Source organism: Pongo abelii, chromosome 13 (assembly GCF_028885655.2).
Source record: "Pongo abelii isolate AG06213 chromosome 13, NHGRI_mPonAbe1-v2.0_pri, whole genome shotgun sequence".
Classification (NCBI taxonomy): Eukaryota; Metazoa; Chordata; class Mammalia; order Primates; family Hominidae; genus Pongo; species Pongo abelii.
The window spans coordinates 23,294,949-23,316,725 of record NC_071998.2 but is presented as its reverse complement, the minus strand read 5'-3'; the positions used below and the strand labels follow the sequence as shown (position 1 = coordinate 23,316,725).

Here is a 21,777-nt window from a genome sequence, read left to right as displayed (position 1 = left end):
GAGGTGAAGGGTTTGAACTGGGAGAAAGTGTGTGATGGCATCAGGGTGGCTGGTGGCTCTGTAGAGGTGTAGTGCTCAGTGCCTGCCACGGGGAGTGTATCAGGAGGACACATCTGTGCACAGGTGGGTGTGGGTGTGGACCTGACTTTGACTCCACCTCCTCTTCTTACTCCAGGAACCCAGAGAAAGGCACAATCTGACTTCCCACGTCGGACCTCTGACCTCCCCTTTCACCCCTGCCCCCAGGTCACATGGCCTGCCTACCTGGCCCCAGCCCTGGGCATTCCCAGCTGAGAAATGCCTGCTTATGCTCAGTAAGGCGGCTTCTATAAGTGGGGTCTGGACCTAAGCAGGCCTGGGACAGCCAAATGTCCTCCTCTGAGAAGTCAGAGGGATCCCGGAGCCCCAGTTTGGGGACTGGAAGGGTGTGGGCAGTATCTGAGGCTGGACCAAAGACTGACCATCCTGTAAAGCCAAAGCCCCACCCTCTCCAGTTCCACACTGAGCCTGACTATAACCCAGCCCTGGGAGTAAGCCTTGTACTCTGTCATTCCAGTCCTGAAGCCCAGGTCCCGTCCCTGGTCACACTCCAAGCAGCCTCCTCCTTCAGGCAGCCCCCCTGCCTGCCCAGGCCCAGGACACTCTGTGCTCTGAGCCCTTGTGGCCTGGCTGAGCCCTAGGCCTGACCTTCTAGCACCCCTGGACTGTCTCTTGGATGGCAGGGATCACGCACACCCCCTGGCCCCAAGGATGAAGCCTGCCCCTCCCCTTCTGCCATCTCTAGCCCTGTGCACTGGGCTCAGGCCTGGGACTCATGGAAGGCAGTTCTAGAGGTGACCCTTGAAAGGCTTCTGCCCCACCCAAGACTTTGGCAGCCTCCAGGACTGACTGGATACCCCCATGGGATCCCTTATTTCCCACAGTTTTTCCCTGGCTGCAACCCTGTGCTCCAGGAAAGCCCTACCCCCCAAGAAGTAGACAACACTGTTACCAGATACACTGGTCTGAAAGCTGAACACCTCTCCCCACCTTCCCCAATCACAATTTCTTTTCTCCGCCAGCCCTGGATGGGGTGGGGTCCTTGGAAGAGGGGTACCCTCCCAAAGTGGGTCTGTTCCAAGGACTCATGAAATGGTGACGTTTAATGAGAACCCCCACCCCCCCCACCCCGTATATACATCTATAAAAAATTCAAATACAGCAAGTTACCATTGAGTCAGACTAGAAGGGACTGACAGGGCATTAAATACTGTGGGACAGGAGCAGGGTCAGGGGAGGGGTGTACAAAACAGGGCAGAGGGGAGGGGACTGAAAAGTGTGGGTGCTGGGGGGAGGGGGATGGCTGGGCCCCCCCAGCATCAGGAGCTTATAATCTGATGGTGGCAACAGAGACCCTGGGATAAACAGGAGGCTGGGGCAGGAGGAGAAATCGGATGTGAGAGGCTCCCCTCACGTCCCCCAAGGGCTCCTGGGAGTCGCTGGCATTGGAGGGTCCAGCCCAAGGGGCCAGGGTGAGGGGGTCTTTGGTGGGTGGGTTAGCTGCATGGCCCACCTCCCCTGAGGGAGGAAGGAGGGCCAGCTTGGTGCGGCAGGGCTGGGGGGCGGCAGGCCCAGGCCCGCCGGGGTCTCCACAAATTGTGTCTGAAGAGAATGCAAAAGGTCCTCCTGCCCGTGTGCAAAATAGAAACCGGGGTCTGCAGGCTCAGCTCCGGCCTCCTGCTCCTCTGTAGGTGCTCTGCGTGTCCTCATGGGGTGCTGGGCTCTGTAGAGACAGGCAGGGGCCTGTCAGGGAGGGGGCTGGAGTGGGGGTTCCCTCAGGCTCCCTCTGCCACCCAGCCTCACTCAACCTACCAGATCAAGAGACTGCTGGCAGTGGCGGCAGCGGCAGCCAGGGCCAGAGTGATGGGGACGCTGACCAAGAAGGGTGCCGAGGGTCCCCCGCCGCTGCCCAGCTCCCCAGGGTCACAGATCTTCGTGGTAGGCGGGGGTGCCAGGGAACTGGTGGTGCTGGTCGTGGTCTCTGGGGAACATGGGGGAAACTCAGGGCAAGGCCAGGGCTGGGGTCTCATCCAGATCTGGGGGCTAATGAGACATACCATTCTGCTTCCTGCATCAGACTGGTACTGCCTCTTCCATCAGACAGCCCTGCTTCCCCCATCAGGCAGATCCTGCTTCCCAAGGCTCACAGATATCCCCTGCACCCAATGACCCCTACCAAGGATGTCCAGATAGCAAGGACCAGGAACGGCAGGAGTTGTACACACAGGCAGAAGTGTGGCTACCCACGGGAGCAGAGGCTGGAGGCAGCAGGGTAGAACCAGGCCACGGGTTCCACCACGGGCCTCCAGGACAGCAGAGCCAGGAGGCAGGGAGCAAGCTCACCCGCAGCCTGGGCCTCTGTGGTGAGGTGTCGCGGTTCCTCAGTCCAGGGCGTAGCGTGGGCGGCCACGCTCCAGTCACTCCACGTCCCGATCTCATTGTCCTTGGCTGCCACCTGGATAATGTACTCCTTCCCGGCGTAGGCATCTGTGATGGTGTGTGCTGTGCCGTCGGACAGCTCCACCTGCAGCCAGACCATGGGGTGGGGGTAAGGACACACCTGGGGGCCAGGAGGGTTAGGTCCCTCCAGAGGAAGTGAGCATGCCTCTGGGGAGAGGAGAGTAAAGGGCTCTGGGGGCAGTGAGGACTTCCCTGAGGAGAAGGAAGACATGGAGAATATTCTTGCCGGAGATGGGGGACATCTTAGGGAGGAGACCCCACAGGAGGGGAGTTGTCCCTGAAGGAGAGTAATGACATCTTTAAGGAGACCAGAAACACCCCAGGGGAGAATAAGGAGGTCTTTGCCCTGTGCCTACAACTCTGCTGTTGCCCCTGCTCTCTCACAGCCCCTAGCCCGGCTGAATCCTGACCACAGTCCCAGCCTGGAGGTGGCAAGGGCAGGGGGTGAGAGGAGATGGTAGTGCTGTCCTCCTCTCCCACCAGGAAGACACGGAGAGGGGAGGTTGACACACTGACTGGAGCTAGGCTACCTGAATTCCAAATTTGGCCCCATCCCTTAGTAGTGAGGTGACCAAGTTACTTAACATCCTCATGCCTTTCCATCCTCATCTGTAAAACGGCATTCATGAGAATGTCCATCTCTTAGGGTTACAATGAGGACCAAGGCATGAGGACAGCACCAAACACACTTCAGCTGCTGCTGTCATTACCATGGCTTCCGGTCAGAGCCTGGGTTCCCAGATGCCCAAGGCACCTACCAGCCTGGCCCCAGCTGAGCCTCCCCTTAGGAAGGCCTCAGTGTGGTTATCACCCTGCTGCGGCGGAAAGGGGTGGGGGACAGCCCCTGGAGCTGCAGGGCGCAGGACAGCTGCTCCATTTCCTCCTGGAGGCATCGCCACCCCACTCTCGCCCTGCTGGCCCCATCCTGCTGGTCTCCCACAACCCTCCAGGCCGGCCTGCCTGTCCGGCGCCCCTTCCAGGCCCAGGCTGGGCTCTGGTTCATCTCAGCGGCACCCGCTGCCTCATTAAGCCGCCTCGTAAACAGGGGCAGCCGGCAGGGGCGGAGGAGGGGGCCGCTCTGGGCCATGTCTGGCTTCAGGGCTTTTTTGGTCCCTGTTTCAATCTTCCCCCCAGAAAACTGGGGTCTGGGCTATCTGACCTGACAGGCTGTGAGTGCATGCACGCGTGTGTGTATGTGTCTGGGCATGTGCGGTGGGTCCAAGCGGGGCAGGCAGCCCCTCCAGGTCCTGCTCAGCCTGTGGCCCTGATACGGTGGTAAAGGTCAGGGTCATGGTGAGACACATTTTGGGCCCAGACCCTGGGCTCAGTAAATCCTAATCTCAGCCCTGGAAGATCGGAGGGTCCCAAAGACCCTCTTCTCCTGGAGCCAGGGTCCCAGTTCCACCTCTGGCACCCCAGTCCCTTTCTGCTCGGCAAAGATACCCTCTGGCTGAGTAGCCACAGCTCCTTCAGCTCTGTCTTCCTCCTGCCAGGATTAGAACGCAGATCTCCATGTCAGTCTCTCCCCACAGGGAGGGAGCCACGGGGAACAGATCAAATTGCCGCCTCATTGTGGGCTCATGGTGGGCACCATACCTCCAGGAATGTGGCCCCCAGGAGGTCAGTGCTCTCCTCGGGGCCACATTTCCTAGACCAGGATCCTTCTTGCTAGGTTATCAGTGATCCCTTCATCCTCCCTCTCAAGAGAAAGGCTTCTCAATTGGCAGGAACTCCCTAGTCACTGACATCGGCCTCCCCTGGGAGTCCTCCATGGTCTGCTGGAGCAGATGCCAGACACGCCCTCCAGGCCTCCCTGCCGAGTTAGGGCCAGGGCAGGAGCTGCAGGGAACCCACGCTGGGTCCCAGTACTTGCCTCCCTCTTGTCCATGCTGAGACAGCCCCTGCCCAGGGCCCATTCTTTTGCAATTCCTGGTCTGTATTTTCCTCCTGAAAATCCAAATGATGTTTTTCTCTGTTCTGCCCTTCTGGCCCCCTCCCAGTCATACACCTGCCTCTCCCCAAGGTCAAGGACTGGGGAGAATAAACTCTGTTCAGAGCAAAACTTCAGCTGAAAAGAACCATAAATCTAACCAACCCCAATGCCAGTGAGATACAGAATGGGGCTAGGATGCACTGCAGGCCACGCATGTTCTCGCCACGGAGCCTACACACTTTGCTTTTCCCACTTCAGTGTGGGGGTCAGTTTTGCGCATGGTCTTGGCATGTTAGTCGCATACACGTATGGTGTATGGTTCCTGCTGGGAGCCGCGTGTGTGTGCATGTTCCCGTGTGTGTGGTGGGCAGTGTGCCAGGTCCACTGCAAGGCGTGTGCGCCGCGACGCGCAGGGCTGCTGCCTGTAGCTCGTTAGCGGGGGAGGGGGGCTTGTGAAACTAGACCCTGGTTATTAGCAATGCATTAGGCGCGGGCAGCTGGCCAGGCGGGAGGGACTCCGGACTCTGTCAGGGAACATGTGAGTGCATGAACAGGCTTTGTGGGGGACAGGCACCCAGGAATCAAGTTACATACTTTAAAGGCCGGACTGGATAGGGGCACGAGGAGCTGGAGTTAGGGCCTGGTAGATGAGGTAGGGGTACAAGTTGACTCCCAGGAAGCAGCCTGGGTTGTCCCATGGAGCACCCTCTCAACCCTCCTCCTAGCCCACAGGCCTCACGGGCCACACAGAGTGCCCACGACCCTATGGGCCCAGGGCTCTCAAAGCAAGAGAACCCCAAGTCTGCCCCAGACCTCTGGCTGTTCCCCAGAGCTCTCTATTGTAGCTTGATCCAGACCATAGTCTGACCCCATGCTGACCCTTGTCCACTGCTTGGTTCCCAGCCAGGCTACCTTCTGACTCATAGCCTCAAGCTGACCCCTAAGCTGGGTCTGACTTTGGAATCCTGATGCCAGTCAGGGCCTAAACTCACATGCTGGACCAGGCTTGACCCCACTGCCTGATCCTAACCCCTTAGGCCCATCTGTGAGCCCTTGAGGACAGGCATGTTCCTGTCCCTTGGGGCCAGCACAAGCCCAGAGCCTGGGCCACAGTGTAAAGCGGGAGATGCCTGGTCAAGGCTGAAAGCGAGGTAAGGAAAGGGAGCCTTGCCTGTCCTGCCCGCCATCTCCCTTCCTGCATTTCTCTTCACTACCCTGGGGAGCCACAGAAAGACATATGTGTTCCCACTGCACTAACAGGGGTCACTGGGAACCCCTAAGGACACCTGCCTCAGCTCCATCCATTCTCCCAGGCCCACCTGTCCCTTTTCCCCGCAGAGAGCCTGATTCGTCAGGTCTCACACTGGAGCTGCTGCCACGTGGGATATGGGTGCCACTCACTCCACATGATTCTAACTCAGGCACCCAGGATCTTGGCAGGGCAGGGCACTCACATGCTGCCACTGGTCCAGGATGAGGGGTCGGTAGCGCAGAAAGAACTTGAGAGGAAAAGACTCAGGGTCAGGCCAGGTCGAGGGGGTCTGCCACGTCACCTCCAGCCGGCGAGGGTTGCTGGGCACTGGCCGGGCTACCACATTTTCTGGAGGATCAGGCTTCACTGTTCAGGAGACATAGCTTCATTACTACACTAATCTCTGGCAACGACCCACTTTGTCAACTCCAGCCACCATGTTGACCCTCTCATATTGCCAACCATTGTCATCAACATCAGAGTCAGCATGCCTCTTCTCTGTTGTCAATTCTGATAACTACCATAGACAACTATCTCATTAGTTCCAAGTCTGACATCCCCATCATCACCAATGACTGTCACTACAGTCACTGTCACCAACTCTTAATATCAACATCCCAAATCTCATGTCATCATCCCATCATCCCAACCCTATCCTCATACTGACCTGCATCCCAGTAACTAAGACAATATGATGCCTCCATAGTTACCACTGTCACCTGGATTACCGCCTCCTACACCAGCATCACACACTCCCCCAAGCCTGGTTTTTCACCTCAACTTTTCCAGTTCCAAACTAAGACCTGGGTCAAGGGTAAAAGACAGTCCACAGGTGTTGCAGATCTGGAGGTAGGCTGGGGATCTGATGGGAGCGCCTAAGGGCCCAGCTTATGTAGAAATACTCTGGCTAGGGATCCAGCCATGGGGTCTGGGGAGAAGACAGGGGCAGGCAGAAGGTCTGGCTGGGGCAGGGAAATAGCAGGCAGAGAGCCTGCCTGGAATAGGGCAGGGGCAGGTAGAGGGTCTGGCTGGGATGGGGGGGTCAGGGGGAGGGCGGTATCTGTCCCAGTCCTGTCTCCTGTTCTGACACCTCATTCATCACAGGCCGTAAGGAAGCCATTAGAGTTGGGTGGGGGGAGGCGGTGGAGGCTGCAGCTGCACAAGGGTCTGGCCCAGCCTGCCCCCCCCTTCCCCCTGCTGCATGTTCTGGGAGCCAGAAAAATGATCGGAAGAGCTGCTGGACAGGTCTCTCGGCCCTTCAGGTAAAGGACATTCACTTACATGCTCACAGGTGTATATGTCATGCATATATGTGCACATATATGTGCACTGTACATACCTGTGCAGAGGCACGTACATGCCATGTATACATGTGCATGCATGTGGACATCCCCACCAATGGCACACATCCACTTACATTCCCACTGGAGTAGGCAGCAGGTCCCCCCAACCGCCACACGTACCAATGGTGAACTCGTCAAAGGTGATAGCTGTGGCATTGTGGCCCAGGGCATTGCTGACACTTATGGAGACCTTGTACTTGATGGTGGAGAACAGGTGCATGTAGCGAATGTGGCAGCGGTTCTTGAGGGCTGGGTCCTTCTCACAGACCATAATTTTGGAGCCATGCCTGGGGAGAGGTGAGACCCAGGTACTGTTACCAACATCAAGGGTCAGGTGGGGCAGAGGTTGAGGAAAGGTCAAGCCCAAGGCAGGGCTGGGGTATGGACGGAGGGCATGGTGATGGGATGGGGGAGAGGTCAGAGGTCAGGGCTGGACCAGGGTCACAGGCGCAGCTACTCACAGCACAGTCACATTGAAGGTGTTGGGAATGTAGGTGGGGGTGGGCAGATGCCAGCTGCAGTAGAAGCCCTTGGGGTAAGTGTTGGAGCGGCAGCTGAGCACAGGCTCCCGCGGCGGCACTGGGGGTGAGGACAGTATGGTCAGGGCATTCTTGGAGCTCCCAGTCCCCTGCACTGTATGGGGACAGGTGGGCCCCAGAGCCCCAGCTCTCCCCCCTCAACCCATCATCGATGCCAAAGTTGTGGGGGGGAGGCTGTCAGCGAGGGTCTGAGGCTTCCCAGGCCACAGAGAGCCAGATGTTTAATTAAAGAAAAACAAGGGCTGTGCGGACAGGGAACCCCCCCTCCACCTGCTCAATGGAGGCAGGAACCGTGGGGAGCAGGGGGCTGCGGGCCTCAACTCATCAATCACAGGATGGAGGTGATGTCTGGGGGAATCGGCCCCAGCCCCACATCTCCTGCCACTTTGTGTCCACTCCCAGAGGAAGACTGTGCTGCAGAGACGAGGGGAGTCTTGAATGGGTCCTCCGACTGCTGGAGTATCGGGTGCACTTCCTAGAGAAGAGACACCCCAGACTTCCCTCAGTAGAGACGGAGACACAAGGACAGGCCTGGTGGCTACACAGGAACAGCACTGGGCAGCTGTTTGTATGCATATCTGTGTTTGTAGATGTCTGCATGCAGGGGCATACGTGCTACCTACATGTCTCTATGTGACATGAATGAGTGACCAGGGATCCGTAGGAGCAGCTATGCGGATGTGTGTGAATCTGCGTGTCTATATATGATTGTGTGTGTGTACAAGTGCCTGTTGAAAGGAAGCTGCTGTTCCCTTTGTGTGTACCTCACCTTAGCGCCAGCCCCCAGCATCTCCATCGCAGACCCTTTAAGAAGCCCTTTACATGGTAAGCAGCTGCCCTCACTCTGGAATAGGAAGGCCCAGAGAGGGATAAGGACCTCTCAAGGTCAGACAGTAAGCCAGAGCTAAACCCCAGGACAGGGGTAACCCTATACACACACACTTGGGAAGTCCTTTCTGCTGTCTAGCCCGCACTCTTTTTTGCTGCCGTGAGCACTTAGCCCAGCTGTCCCACCCTCAGGCATTGGGTAAGGCGTGAGGACAGGCGGCTCAGGTTCCTGGAAGGAGGCAGCTTATGTGATCTGACCCGAGCAAGGAATGTCCGTCTGTGGCTCCAGGGGCACTGACACCTCCCTCCTGTGCCTCCCCCTCCCCCTCCCCCGGCCTGACAGGTGGACAGGAAATAGGAGGGGGGCAGCTCAATAAGCCAGGGACAGTGAAGGGGAGTGCATGTCTCTGCTTGTAGAGTGGCCATGGTGACACAGGGGAACAGTGGGCTTCCATCCACAGTGTGCACGTGACTGTGAGTGACTCTGTGTGATTGCGTGTGCGTGTCCAGTATGTGTGATGCTGGGAGGGGCCTGGGGCAGAACCCCCAGGATCCAGATCTAGCTTTGCAGCAGAAGAGATGAGGGGGCAGAGAGGCATCAGAACTCCAGGGCACCAGGTGGAGGGGGCAATGCTGTGGGCGGAGGCAGCTCCATTCCCCAGGCCTGTCGGGGAAAGCAGGGCCCAGCTGAGACCCCACAGGGCCAACCTGCATTCTGCCTTCCACTGTCCGCCTCCCTTGGGAAGCCTTCCAGGCCCTGCGTCCATCTCATGTCGTTCCATGTTCATATTGTGTGCCTTTAGTGTCTCTGCCCTGTCTGCCCACGGGTGCAGAACTCTGCCTGGGGGTGGGGTGGGGGGCGGCCAAGGACACAGGAAGTGCCTTCTGGGGGCCTGTTGGCCAGGCCAGAGTTGGCAGCCACCCCAGGAGGAAAGGACATTCCGAGGTCGGCCGAGAAGCCTCCACTCCCCGCTCCTGCCACCGCCCCCCTTACCCCCAGGAAGGGGAAGGGCGCTGGGGGTGGGGTGGGGATCGGAGTGTGCAGAGTCAGCTCCCTGCTGCCCCGGACTCCTCGGAGGGCAGAGCGGGCCACGGCACTGGACTCACAGGCCCCCACCCCGGCCAGCCTCCCCACTGACCAGGCTCCTCCACTCCCCAACTGTCCTCCCCTCTCAGACCAGCGTCCCCTTCCAACCTCCCCCTCACGCCAGTTCCTCTCCCTGACTGGGGAGGTCATGGTGGGGTGGGGGTTGGGGGGCTGACTGGGGGCTTTGTCTGTCATCTGGCTACTCCTGCCTGGCCCTGGGCCCTGAGCAGGGAAGGGCTTGGGTTTCCTGACAGGGACCAGGTTTCTCAGAGGGAAAAGGAGGAAAGAAAAACAAAAGGAAGAAAAGGAGTGACTTGCTGCAGCTGGAGCCCAGCTGAGGGGCCGGGTGGGCGGAGGTGGGGGTGCTGTGAGATTGTAGGACAGTGTGGGATCAGGATGCCTGTTGTGAGTGTGTTGTGAGTTGGAGGAAAAGCTGTTTTTAAGACGCTGTGATTGCAAGGCTGTGTGTAACTGTGAGGCTCCGTGTGTGTGACTGTGAGACTCTGGGAAGTTGTGTAACTGTATGATGGGAGGTTGTGTGGGACTGGATGACTGTGTTTGCATGTGACTCAGGGTGAGGCTGTTCAATCTCGAGACTGTCTCTATGTGCAAGGCTGTGTGGCCAAGGTACTCTGTTAGAGTGCCTGTAAATGTGCCATTGTGTCTGAACACAGTGACAGCTAGAGCTCATACATGAGGCAGTGCATATGTGATGGAGCATAGTGAGGCTGAATGTATTTTGCAAACTGTGTGTGTGGGAGGGTGCCTGGAATTCCCAGCATGTTCACACATATGAACTGAACACCGTGTGAGTGCATAGTGTGTGAGCAAAAGCTCCTATGCACACAGGTCACAGTATCAGGTTCTGGGCATACAGGGCATCTGGGTTGCCCCTTGTGGGGGCTCTTGAGACACCCAAGTGACTGTCAGCCTGTGGCAGGGTGTCCCTGGGTCCCACGCGGGGCCGTGTGCGCGTGTGTATGCATGCGTGTGCCCCCGCTGGCCCAGGGTTTGTTTGTTTTCCTCCTAATTGGCTTGTTTTTCCATGTCCAGCCCACCAAACCGCATGTTTTTCCTCTCATCTCGCCAGCCCGCCTGGGCTGGAGCCCCCGGCACGCATGAGGCCTGCCCGCTGGCCCAGAGAGGAGGAGGAGCAAGCTGCCCACACCCTAGGCCAGGCCAGATCAGGCAGGGTGGGGCAGGGTGACCCTTCCACTCCAGCCCTACCCACGCCCCACCCACACACCGCATCCTGCCTGGCACTCAAGGCTCAGGCCTGGCTCAGCCTTATCTCGTGGCATCCCTTGAGGCATTCCAACTTCTGGACTCCCAAATGCCCCGGCGACCTCCCACTTGTGATTTCTCCCCAGACGTCTTCTTTGACCATAGCCCTCTCCTCACTCTTTCCTTTCCAGCCAAACAGGGCTGCAGGGAAAGGACTGCTGAACCAGGGGATCCAGAGCTTCCATCCTAACCAATCAAATAAAAGTTTTAAAAAACTAGAGAAGGAACTGTCCATTTAAAAATCATTTTAATCTCTGGTTTGTTTTAGCTTAAGATCAAAACGATACAGAATCAGCAGTGTCTTGAAAATAAAAAGATGCTACTAAAAGGAACACTGTGATCCTGCTTCGTAATGTGGGGGGTCCTTCCGTCATCCTAGGGAGGAGAGGAGTCCTTAGGGCTCTGCTCGTGAGGATCCACTTGAGAGCAAGAAGGTGGATGATCAGGAGAAAGCAGTTCAGGGATTAGCCTGGTTAAGGAGACTTCCAACAGAATACTGTTAAGACCAAGTTCCCTTGTAAATAGAGACAAATTGCATATGTTCAGGATAAATATTAAATAATTTTTGGTTTGAATGACCCACAAATCAGGGGTAACTCTGTCCTGTTCCCTGAGAGCTGGCAGGAAGGATAATTTGATACTGAGTGTTGCCAAAGCCAGTCTCTTGTTACTAATATAAAGTGACTGAGACTATAATGATTAATATCCCCTGTTCCTCTGACCAGGTCTTTAGAAGGAAATAATGCAATGAGAGATAAGTACCTGAAACTAATGCTACAGCCAACTCATGGCCAGCCTTCATCTGGCAGCAGGGCCTGGAGGGCAGTGAGCACTCTATATAAAAGGTCTGGGCCCTGGTCACAACAGGGCAGCTGTGGGCATGTCCTGTGGGTATAGACTATGGACATTACTTCAAGACCCAATTCCCCTCCAACGACCTCTCAAAGAAGATCACATCATCAAGAATGGGGGTCCAGGGTCATCAAGGCCCAGCCATCACAGCCAGTCTTGTCCATCCTGAGGACTTCTGGGACCCAAACTGAGGAGACAGGGATGTGGGTGACTGGTGCCAAGTTGGGTTCATCCTTTTTCCATGGCACTCAGTAAATGGCCCTTTTCCCTCTGAAAGGGCTGGGGCTAGGCTGAGTGCTCCACTTCTGACGGACTCCATAGTGGGCCAAGGAGAATTCTGTTAGGCTGGTCCTGCATTTCTCAAGCTGGCCAACAGGGGTCACTCCACCCGTGGCTTGCAACTAAAATGTTGGGTTTTGAACGCCATCTCTTCAGTTTAGACACATTAAACAATAACCAAAAAAAGGCCTTCCCATGGGGAAAGGTACATTCCCACCAAAATACATTTTCACACCTCTTTAAGCCCTACTGGTGGGTCAGTGTTTTTGTGGAAGACCCTGAACAACCCTTCAGCCTAACATTTTACATGGTGTTCTATACCAGTCTTCTGACAGTGAGGCAAGTGTCTGCTCCCAGATGCCTTAAACAACTGCTAGGTAGCTTCTAGGGAATAAGGAGACGATTTTGGGGCAGTGGGGTGAACCATACCCAAATAAAATGAGGCCAGAGGAGCTTGAATCATTGGCTCAGGAGAAAAGAAATGAAGAAGTGGAACTATGTTCAGAGTATTCACTCTGTTGGTGGGTACCTCCGGCTGGGATCTGGATGCCTGCCCACCTCACCCTCAGCAATGGTGATGGCCTTGTCATTCTGACTTCTCCAGATCCCTCTTCCAAATCACACTCACCTGGTCTTCCCTCTACCTTCTTGCTGGCTCCTTCTTATTTCTTTTTGTGGCTCATTTCCCTCCATCGACCTCTTTAAATGCTGATGGTCTTTAGGGCTCAATTCTGGGTCCTCTTCTCTCTTCACTCCGGGATCTCTCCCTCGGCCATCTCACACCCTCCCATGGCCTTAATGCTGACAACCCCCAACAAATATCCATCTCCAGCAGAGGCCTCTCCCCGAATCCCAGACGCTCAGACCCACTGGCTACCAGCCATCAACTCCCGGTTGTCCTCCAAGGATCCCACTGAACAGGTCTGCAACAGATGTCTAGGGAGCCGCAGATCCCTTGCCCGTACTATTAATACTTCTCACTCCCAAATTCTGCAGTTATTCGCCTAAGAGCTTTCTTTTGCTTTGCCTGCTGGGACATCAGGGCAAAAGTGCTGGGGAATCAAAGAGCCTCCCTCCCACCCCAGGTGAATCTCTCAACCACTGATGGGCAGGAGCTAGTGTATACACATCCCAGCTCCCTCACCCTCAGGCAGGGCAACTCAGGTGCATGTTCTGCATCTGCACCTTCGGCGGTTAACGTCAGTCGCCAAGAGGCAATGTCTGGATAACTCACTCTTTATTGACTAACTTAACTTCCTTTTTGTGTGTCACTTTCCCATCCTTCATGGTATTTCCTTCACCTGCCAAATAAACTACTTGCATAAGAATTCTCGTCTTGGGATCTGATTCTAGGGAAACCCAAGCTAAGACACCGTTCAAACAGCACACATTATCTTTTCCTTCCGTTTTCTTCCTATTGCAGTCATGGATCCCTCCAGCTGTCTTGACTCCTCCCACCTTCTACTCTCCAGTCCTTCCCACCTCCAATCCATCACCAGTTCCTCGACGTCCAACTGCCCCTTCTCAGCTTCCCCAGCTCCATGCCCTGGTCCCAGGTCTTCATCCTCTCTCCTGCATCCAGTAACAGTCTCCTTCCTACCTTGGTTTTTCTCCATCCAACCTGCCTCCCTCCACTCAGAGTGATCTTTTAAGAACATGACCCAGAAGATGTCACTGCCCAGCTTCCAGGATCATGATCTGCCCCCCGTCCCTTCCTTCAGCTCCCTCTCCACATCAACACCAGCCCAAGTGGCCTTTACATGCCCTCCCAGCCGCTGAGGCCTACAGTCACACCCAGCTCTCTGCCAGAAATGATGTTTCAATGCATCTTCTAAATCACCATTGGCTTCCCAAGTCTCCATTCACTTCCCACTCCAGGATGCCTTCCTCCTTCCCTGGGGCCTCCTGGAGCGCCTTGTCTATACCTGTATAACCACATATCCCACTTCCCTCCCTGAGGCCCTCTGACGAGCCCTTGTGGGAGCAGACACAGTGAGGCTCCTCCAGCTCAGATCCGTGACCTGAGGGTCTCTCCTCACTCATGTCCCAGGTGAGCCATGCCTTACCAGCTCTCTGCCTATGTTGTCAGAGGGAATAGGGTTTCAGGATCCCCAAGACCTCCACGGGGGTGGGATGTGTGGGCAAACTGTCTAGGGGTCTGGACTCAGTGGGCAAGACTGGGCTCAGAGGCCAGAAGAGCGGGCCAGGACAAAATCAGAGGGCAAGGGTCAGGCTGCAGCTCTCCCCTCTCCGTGTCCCCCTAACAGGAAGGGGACTTGATCTGGGTGGGCTAGGAGACTGGGTCTCAGGGAAGGAGGGAGGCTGGATGAGGGGTGGGGGCAACACTTACAGCCCACATGCAGCAGGACTTGGTGGCGCAGGTGCCAGGAGTCACGATGGAAGCAGGCGTAGAGGCCACTGTGGCCCAGTTCCAGGCCACGGAGTACCAGCTGAGAGCCGTTGAGCAGGTCAGGGGCCAGGTCTGTCCCATTTACCCGCCACGTCACTGCAGCATCCCAGTTTGCTGTCCCACATGGCAGTGTCACGTCAGAGCCCAGGCGCTCGTACTGCACATGGGGTGCCTCTGTTGGGGGCGGGGGCACAGGGCAAAAGTCACAGGTCACAGCCCTGCCCAGCACCCCCAGGCGAACGTGCTCAGACAAGAGCCTGTGAGGATGTATGAGTGAGGACAAGAGGCTTGGTGTCTGTGTGAGTGTTTGCAGAGATGGAGAGTGTTCAAAGCTCCTCTATGCCTGTGCAAGTGTGTGGGTATATGAGTGTCTCCAAATGTGAATGTGAGCGTGCATGTACAGGGGCTAGGTATGTGAACGGGCGATCTTCTGTGTGTGTGTGTGTTTGCACGTGACAGAGAGTTTGCATAGTGCTCAGAGGGGTCAGTTCTCAGAGAAAACCCAGTACCTCTCCAGTCCCTGGGTTTTTTAAAGTTTCCTGACCCCCATGACCCTGATCTCTTGCCACCCACAGGCCCAGCCCAGTCACTGACGTCCATTATTACCCAGGCAAGCTGGCATTGAGGGGCCCCACTCCTGGACTCCTTTTTCTGTCTCCCTATCTCTTTCTCTTCCCCCCGCATCCTTGTCTCTTTCTGTCCTGTCTCTATCCCCACCTCCCCCATCTCTCTTCCTGTCTCCCTTTCCTCTGCCTTCCCAGCCTGCCACCCCACAACTACCCGCCCCTCAGCCATCCAGGGCTCAGGCAGCAGCAGAAGAAGGGAGAATGGGCAGCAGGGAACCCTAGGGAACTCCTGGCAGCTGTCAAGTTCACAAGGCAGGAACTACTTAGGGCAGGCTGGGGGCTTGGGGGGTGCGGTGCTGCTGGGATGGAGCGAGCACTCTGACCATTCCTCTCCTGCCCCCAGGAGCAGCCTGTCAGAGCCAAAAGCAAACCCCAGCCCTGCCTTCGGCAACCCAGGCGTGATGGACGGAGCCCAGGAGACTGGAAATGGAAGGGTGGAGGCGAGCACCTGTCGACAGGCAGTGCGAAGTGGGGGAAGCGAGCAGGGCAGAGAGGCAGATTTAAGACGAAGGCACACAGAGATAGGGAGATGGGAATCTCAGGACACCCCCTTCTCATCCTACCCCCTGAGCCTGAGAGACAGACACTTCCCAGGTCTTGGCCAGATCTATGGAGTGAGGGTGGGAGAGGAGAAGGAAAGGGGGAGAGGGCAGCAGTTGGGGTGGGGGGCTGTGGGATCCCTCGTTAACACTCGCTTACATCTCCCCTCCAGAGAGCCACCCTGCTGAGTTGGGGGATTTTCAGAGGCAATTCCTGTTAACGAGCCAATTAAGTTGGGCCAGTGGCCTCTTAATTAGACTTGTTAACACCACCAAGACTGCAGGGGTGTAGGGATTCCCCTTGGACCCACTGGCCACCCCCTCCCCCCACTGCAGCCCCCTCCTCAGCCCTGCTTTGCTCTGCGCTGGAACATCTGTCCCGGTTTGCTGCCTCTGTCGTCCTCGCTGTGCCAGGGTCTCTCTGTGACTCCGGGTCTCTCTCCCTCGCTGCCTATCTCTGTCCTGCCCCTCTCTGAGCCTCTCTGTCCCTGTCAGAGAAGAAGGAAGCAGGAAACCCAGCCAGCCCTGACCACTCGTCTGTGGAGCCTGGGACCAGCCGAACAGAGGATGAACGGGCGGAAGGGCGGTGGCTGGGGGCCTTGGAGGCCACAGCTGTGAGGCTGGACCAGACACTAAACACGGGCCTCCCCCTGACCAGAGGCCCAGTGTCCAAGACTCCGGCCACTGAGCCCCCTCAACAGTCCACCAGCTCCAGCCACTGAGCCCCCCCCCAGCCTCCCTTCCAAAAACCTGGAGCTTCCAGGAAACATGCCAAGCCCCTCTCTCTGCACCCCGTAGCAGAGACTTTGCATCCAGCTGCCTGACGAGGAGGCTGAAAACTGACTTTTGGGGAGGCGGCGTGGCCATCATCGTCCCAGCAGCAACACATCAACACTGACCAGGCAGCTCAATGCTAACATGTACCCAGTGTGGCCCTTAATCCTGGGGAGCAGGTACAGCCACCACACGAGGACACAGCGACCGAACAACACATTAAATACAATGGCTATGGGATAACACCTCCCCACCACACCTTGTCTGCTGCACAAAAAAAGTAGAAACACAACCTGACAATAATGACAAACCGATGATGTAAGGGTAGGGCAGAACGAAAAAATGACAACACAATGGCAGAAGACAACGACAGATCACAATGGAGAGGTGGAGGAGTAAGAGGACATGACAAGCACACAGTGTCACAACTGCTACAATAACACAACAATGGCAATACACGCAGCCATGCAACTGCTCCAAAGATGGCAGTGATTTAATCTTTTGTCTCTGGACAGCTCTGCTCCCGCCCCATGGGTGCCCCTACTGATGTACTGTCCATTTCAGAAATTAAATCAAGCAGCAGGGGGAGGATGGGGCTCTTGGCCCTGACGCGGTGACAAATGCTCCAAAGGAATCAGCTGTGAAAAGGTTGTTAGAAGCCAGGATGACAGACAGAGACAGGATGAGGTCATGGACGTGGAGAACACAGAGGGACAGAGCTGACGGCTCCCTCACACCTGCACACACAGGCTCACAGGGGGACCACATGCCAGAAACAGTCCCCCCGGGCATCCTAAAGCAACTTCACTTTGCCACACACAGGAACAAGGGCAGTCACCCCTAAAGAAGAAGGACATGCAGGACAGTCATCCACAAGGCCACAGTCACACACAAGTTCACAGTCACACAGGGACACTGTCTCACTTCAGGGATGGTAACACCTGATACGAGATCACATGCACACGTACAAGAAGGGCACCATCACCTGAAGGCACAGCAGTTATGCCCAGGGACATAGGGAGACAGTTTAATACAAACACACAAAGAGAAACAGAGAGATACAATTACATGTGGGGTACAGTCGCAAACGCAAGGATACAGCCCCACAAAGGGCATGCAGACAGGCAAAGTGACATAGACAGACAATGTCACACGTGAGGAACAGCCCACAAGGATACAGCCACACAGAGAAATGCACTCAAACAGGGACACACTCTCACCCTCACAAGAACACAGTTTCACACTCTCAGAGAGGTGGCCTTATGTCCAGGACCATGCGGGCACAAGGTAGAGACCACTGGCAGACCCTAGGGATGCCCAGTCAGTGCCCCTGGGGCTGGCCAGGATCTCTCTGGGTCTCACTGTTGGTCTCATAAAGAAGAGGCCATATAAGCCTCGACTTACTACCCACAGCCTTGAGGGTGGCAGAGCCCAGCCACCAGGGTCTGCTCCATGCCTGGTCCCTGGAGAGGCCCTCACCCTCTCTGCTTTCACCCAACCTGACTGACACGGAGTAGGAGGTGGGAATCATGCAGGCAGGGAGCTTAGGAAGCCTCGTTCAAGGTGAGTTTTGAGTTCAGACCTCGGGCTGATGTTGCTGTTTGAGGTGCTGCCTCAAGTGCAGTAGAGGGGCAGGTGGTCAAGTTAAGAGGGCCTCTGCTTCTCCCCGCAGGGACACAGCTCCTTGTCCTGTGGGCTGTGGGCAGGCCTTGCCCCTCACTGGAGAAATAGGTAAAGGGAGGGCAGGGAGGCTGCCAGTGGCCGAGCCCTGAGCTGTCCCTCCCCTGTGTGGCCATTCCAGCTGATTAACCTGTCCCTTCCTTAGTGCACTGGCTCTCTCCTGCATGTTAGCCTGTCCCCTCATCTCATTCTCAGTCCACCTTCTCTGTCCCCATCCTCCCTCTGGGATGAAGCTAAGGGTAGAAGGTGACCTGCAGTCTTGCCCACTGTCTCCAATCAGTGCCTCCAACTGCACCCCCACAAATCTCCGAGAGATCCCCTTTCACCCAGATACAATATACAGGTCGGGCCCCAGCCTCCCCCGTCAACTCCCATCCCACCTGCCTGTACCCTATGCCACCCTAGTAAGAAGACAGATCATCTCAAGCCACAGACACCATCAGCATTTGACCACCGAAGTGTGAGTGTGGAGGACTGTGCATATCAGTGTCACATGACTCCATGTCCCTCTGGGTGGTCACGTGTGACAATGCCAGTGTGTGACTCTTGGGTGGTGTCAGGATGCAGCTATGCCAGTGACGGTTCATGCCCAGCTCTGACAGGGGGTCAGCAGGCGGCTCCCACGAGCACTCACCCTGTGGACTGTGTCTCTGGGCGTAGACAACTGCGGCGGCGGCAGCAAGCACGGCACAGCAGGCCCACGGGACAGGAGCAGCCATCTGTTGGGAGAAACCGGGGTGGGGGAGGGGACAGCATCAGCCCAGGCAGGACTGTCCTGGGGAGCCCCTCCTGTTCTCAGGCAAGACTGGGAAATCCCAGCCCTAGGGCCAGAGCATCTTGACCCCAAAATGCCCTTCTTAATGGGGCTCAAGATCTTCTTTCAGGCAATAGAAAGCAACATTATTGGCATCTGTAGGCAAAGGTTTGCTAAGATGGTAGAAGGCAACCTATGGTGGTTTCCTGTTCGATAAGACTAGTGGCTACACAATGTTGTCAACCGCAAATGAGTTACAGAATATTGGTAATGCCAGGGCCATTTTTCTAAAAAAAAAAAAAAATAACTTTACTGGTGAGGTTAGCTAATTAGCTATAAACATCATAAACTGAAAGGGTAATGTTTTAACTTAATTGGAGGTCTGTACTTCTCCAGATTGCTTTGAATGGAAGGCCCCCTGCTGTGCTCCTGGGGAGAGAGCCTGAAACCTGGATGCTCTGGAGCCCCTCAGATCCGTCATCTGTCCCCGACACCCCTGCGGCGAGCCTTGCCACTGGGCCCTGAGAAGCTCAGAGCAGTCGAGTCAGGGCAGTGGGACATGACCCAGGTCAGATGTGGCTTTTCCGTAATTGTACACCAATGATCAAGAGAAAATGAAGGATTTTAATATGTAAGTCCTTGTCAGGGACCCCAGCCCACCCTTGACCCCAGCCATGTGCCCCTAGGAGCCTGGGACCCGCAGCCCAGTAGGTGTGCATCAGTGTCCACATGCACCCATGCAAGTACACAGGACGCACTCAGGACATGGCCCCAGAAGCCAGGATGGATCCAGTGCCCCCCAACCTGGTGTCCTGTTTCCTGAGATGAGTCCAACTATTCTCTCCCCCTCCCCCAGCACACACCTACACTTGATGGCAGGGAAATAATTACTTCCTGCAGAATGGGCTGCAAATGTAACAAATCCCCTGACCTTCAGTCTGAGGAGAGAGAACTATCAACCACACAGAAGCAAAGATCCAGAGAAATACTGAGGGATGCTACCAGACACTCAACCAGGGCCATTCTCCGAGATTCCAGCCAGCCACACAGCAAAGATGCTGGCCGGGGACACTGCCCCAAACCACCGGACAGAACCCCAAAGAAACAGCTCCACACACAGTGGAAGATACACCAGAGACTGTTAGAAGGACCATCAGACAAAGCCAAAGAGACAGATAGATGAATCCAGATAACCAGCCAGAGAGGTGGTCAGAGAACAGTGACACAATCAAAGGACCCACCAGAAACACTGTAAAGGACTCAGCTAGACCCAGGCAGATACACTGCCGAAGGACGAGCAAGGAGCACAGGCAGTGAAGCCATCAGCGACAAAGCCAGAGAGCTAAGACACTGTCAGAAACAGTGCCAGAGAAACCGTCTGACACACAAGCAGAGAAATACCAGAGAAACTGATAGACACAAACAGGCGTACACCCAGAAAAACAGCTTGAGAAAAGAGCCAGAGCCACAGCCAGATGCTCAGTCAGGAAGTATCCACACCACTCCAAACACTGCCAGAGACACTGTCAGACACACAGTCAGACACACTGCCAGAGACACCGTTAGAAAGACTGCCAGAGAAACAGCCAGACACACAGCCAGAGAAACTGACAGAGACGCAGTGCCAGATACACCCCGAGAAAGTGCCAGAGACTCAGCTCCAGACGGTGCAGACATAGCATAGCAGAGACAAATGTGGGTATCAGCCTGAAGCAGCTGCGGAGAGGCTGGAGAGCAATGGACTTCCTGGGGCTTCCTGTGGGAGAGGGCTCCTGCCTGCCTTTTGCTACCCTTGACCCTCTCCAGGAAAGTCCCCTCCTCTGAGCCTGCCTTTCCTTTCCTCCCTGTCACAGCCACAGGTGCTCTGACTGCCACTCCCTGGCACAGCAAATCTCTCTGTGTCCTAAGTGGCCCCAGCTACCCTTTGTGCATCAGTGACTCCTGGAGCCTTAGCTACCACTTGGCCTGGCTCCTTCCGACCCTCAGCCCCTCACCACTCTTCAGCTACTCCTCAGGCCTAGGAGGTTAAGACAATGGCCAAAGTTACACAGCCAGCAAGCGGTGGAGCCAGGAAATGAACCCAGGACTGCCTGAATTCAGAGCTGGTGTAAGAGAGAGAAAACGAGACCAGCAGCCAGAGGCCTACCTGGTTCCCCGACCTCAGCCCTGGCCAGTCGCCCTCAGACCCTCCCCCACTGCCTCTGCCATCTGTCCATGTCTTTCTTCTCACAGCCAGGAAGATCCTCCGCCTCGGTGCCAGGCCCACTGCCCACCACATGGGAGCAGGAACCAGGGCATGGGCAGGCAGAAGAGCAGGCGGAGCGGCTGAGGTTAGATCCAAGGATGGGAGTGTTCAGGGAGAGGAGGAATGGGTGGCCTCTACTCCCAGCTCCCTCCTGGTCCACACAAGCACACACTCCCACGTGCATGCGTGCACGCGCGCGCATACACACACACACACACACACTCAGGCCCCCGCGGGGGGAGGGGTGGCTTCTTCATCAAAGTCGCCTCCATCAGCCCGATGAGTTACTGTAAGGGCCGGGCCCTGGGCCAACGGGGCTGCAGCCACGGGAGACGGGCGCTGCTGAGAGTGAGTGCTGCAGAGTGGGGGTGGGGTGCCAAGACAGACACTGCAGGGTTGGGGGCACCCAGAAAAGGGAGAGACTCAGGGAGGGGAAACAAGAGGCAGGGAGAGAGGAGGAGCTCTGAGTGGAGACCCAGAGGGACAAGGAGAGGCTGAGATAGGAAGAAATAGAAGAGACGCAGGGGGAAAGATGGGGCACATAGGAGATGGGCAGAGACTCAAGGGCAGAGGGAGAGACAGATCCAGAGAGAAGAGAGGAGACCCCTGGCAGGGTCTCTGCCCACCCTAGAGCATCTCCGTGGCCTGCCCAGCTCCTCTAGCACAAAGGAGGATGGGATGGTGGTCAATGCAATGTGAAGCAAGAACAGGGCCTTCCTGGAGGCTGGAAGGATTCTTGCTGGGGATCTAGGACCCCAACCCCTAGGGTACAAAGGTAAAACCCCATCCCTGCCCCTGCCCCTGCAAATCCAGAAAGCCCCAGGCTAGTTTCACTTCCCCCTTTCCTCAGACT

At 56.2% G+C, this 21,777-nt stretch overlaps 1 protein-coding gene across 11 annotated transcripts in view; it reads right to left on the bottom strand.

Moving 5' to 3' along the window:
• Window positions 1-1,123: 1,123 nt before the first annotated feature.
• The window catches only part of CNTFR (ciliary neurotrophic factor receptor), a 38,763-nt gene continuing 18,109 nt past the window's right edge, over window positions 1,124-21,777 (bottom strand). For 6 of the 11 annotated variants that reach the window (XM_054521002.2, XM_054521003.2, XM_054521004.2 and 3 more), the window contains 7 exons: window positions 18,560-18,644; window positions 14,247-14,480; window positions 7,489-7,606; window positions 7,148-7,314; window positions 5,887-6,050; window positions 2,383-2,563; window positions 1,848-2,020 (listed from right to left, as the gene is read on the bottom strand). In XM_054521002.2, coding sequence (XP_054376977.1) covers window positions 1,848-2,020; window positions 2,383-2,563; window positions 5,887-6,050; window positions 7,148-7,314; window positions 7,489-7,606; window positions 14,247-14,480; window positions 18,560-18,644 — 1,122 coding nt within the window. Of the gene's footprint in view, window positions 1,763-1,847; window positions 2,021-2,382; window positions 2,564-5,886; window positions 6,051-7,147; window positions 7,315-7,488; window positions 7,607-14,246; window positions 14,481-18,559; window positions 18,645-21,777 lie in introns of those variants that run through there. The other 5 variants (XM_054521005.2, XM_054521007.2, XM_054521008.2 and 2 more) reach the window with 2 other exon arrangements.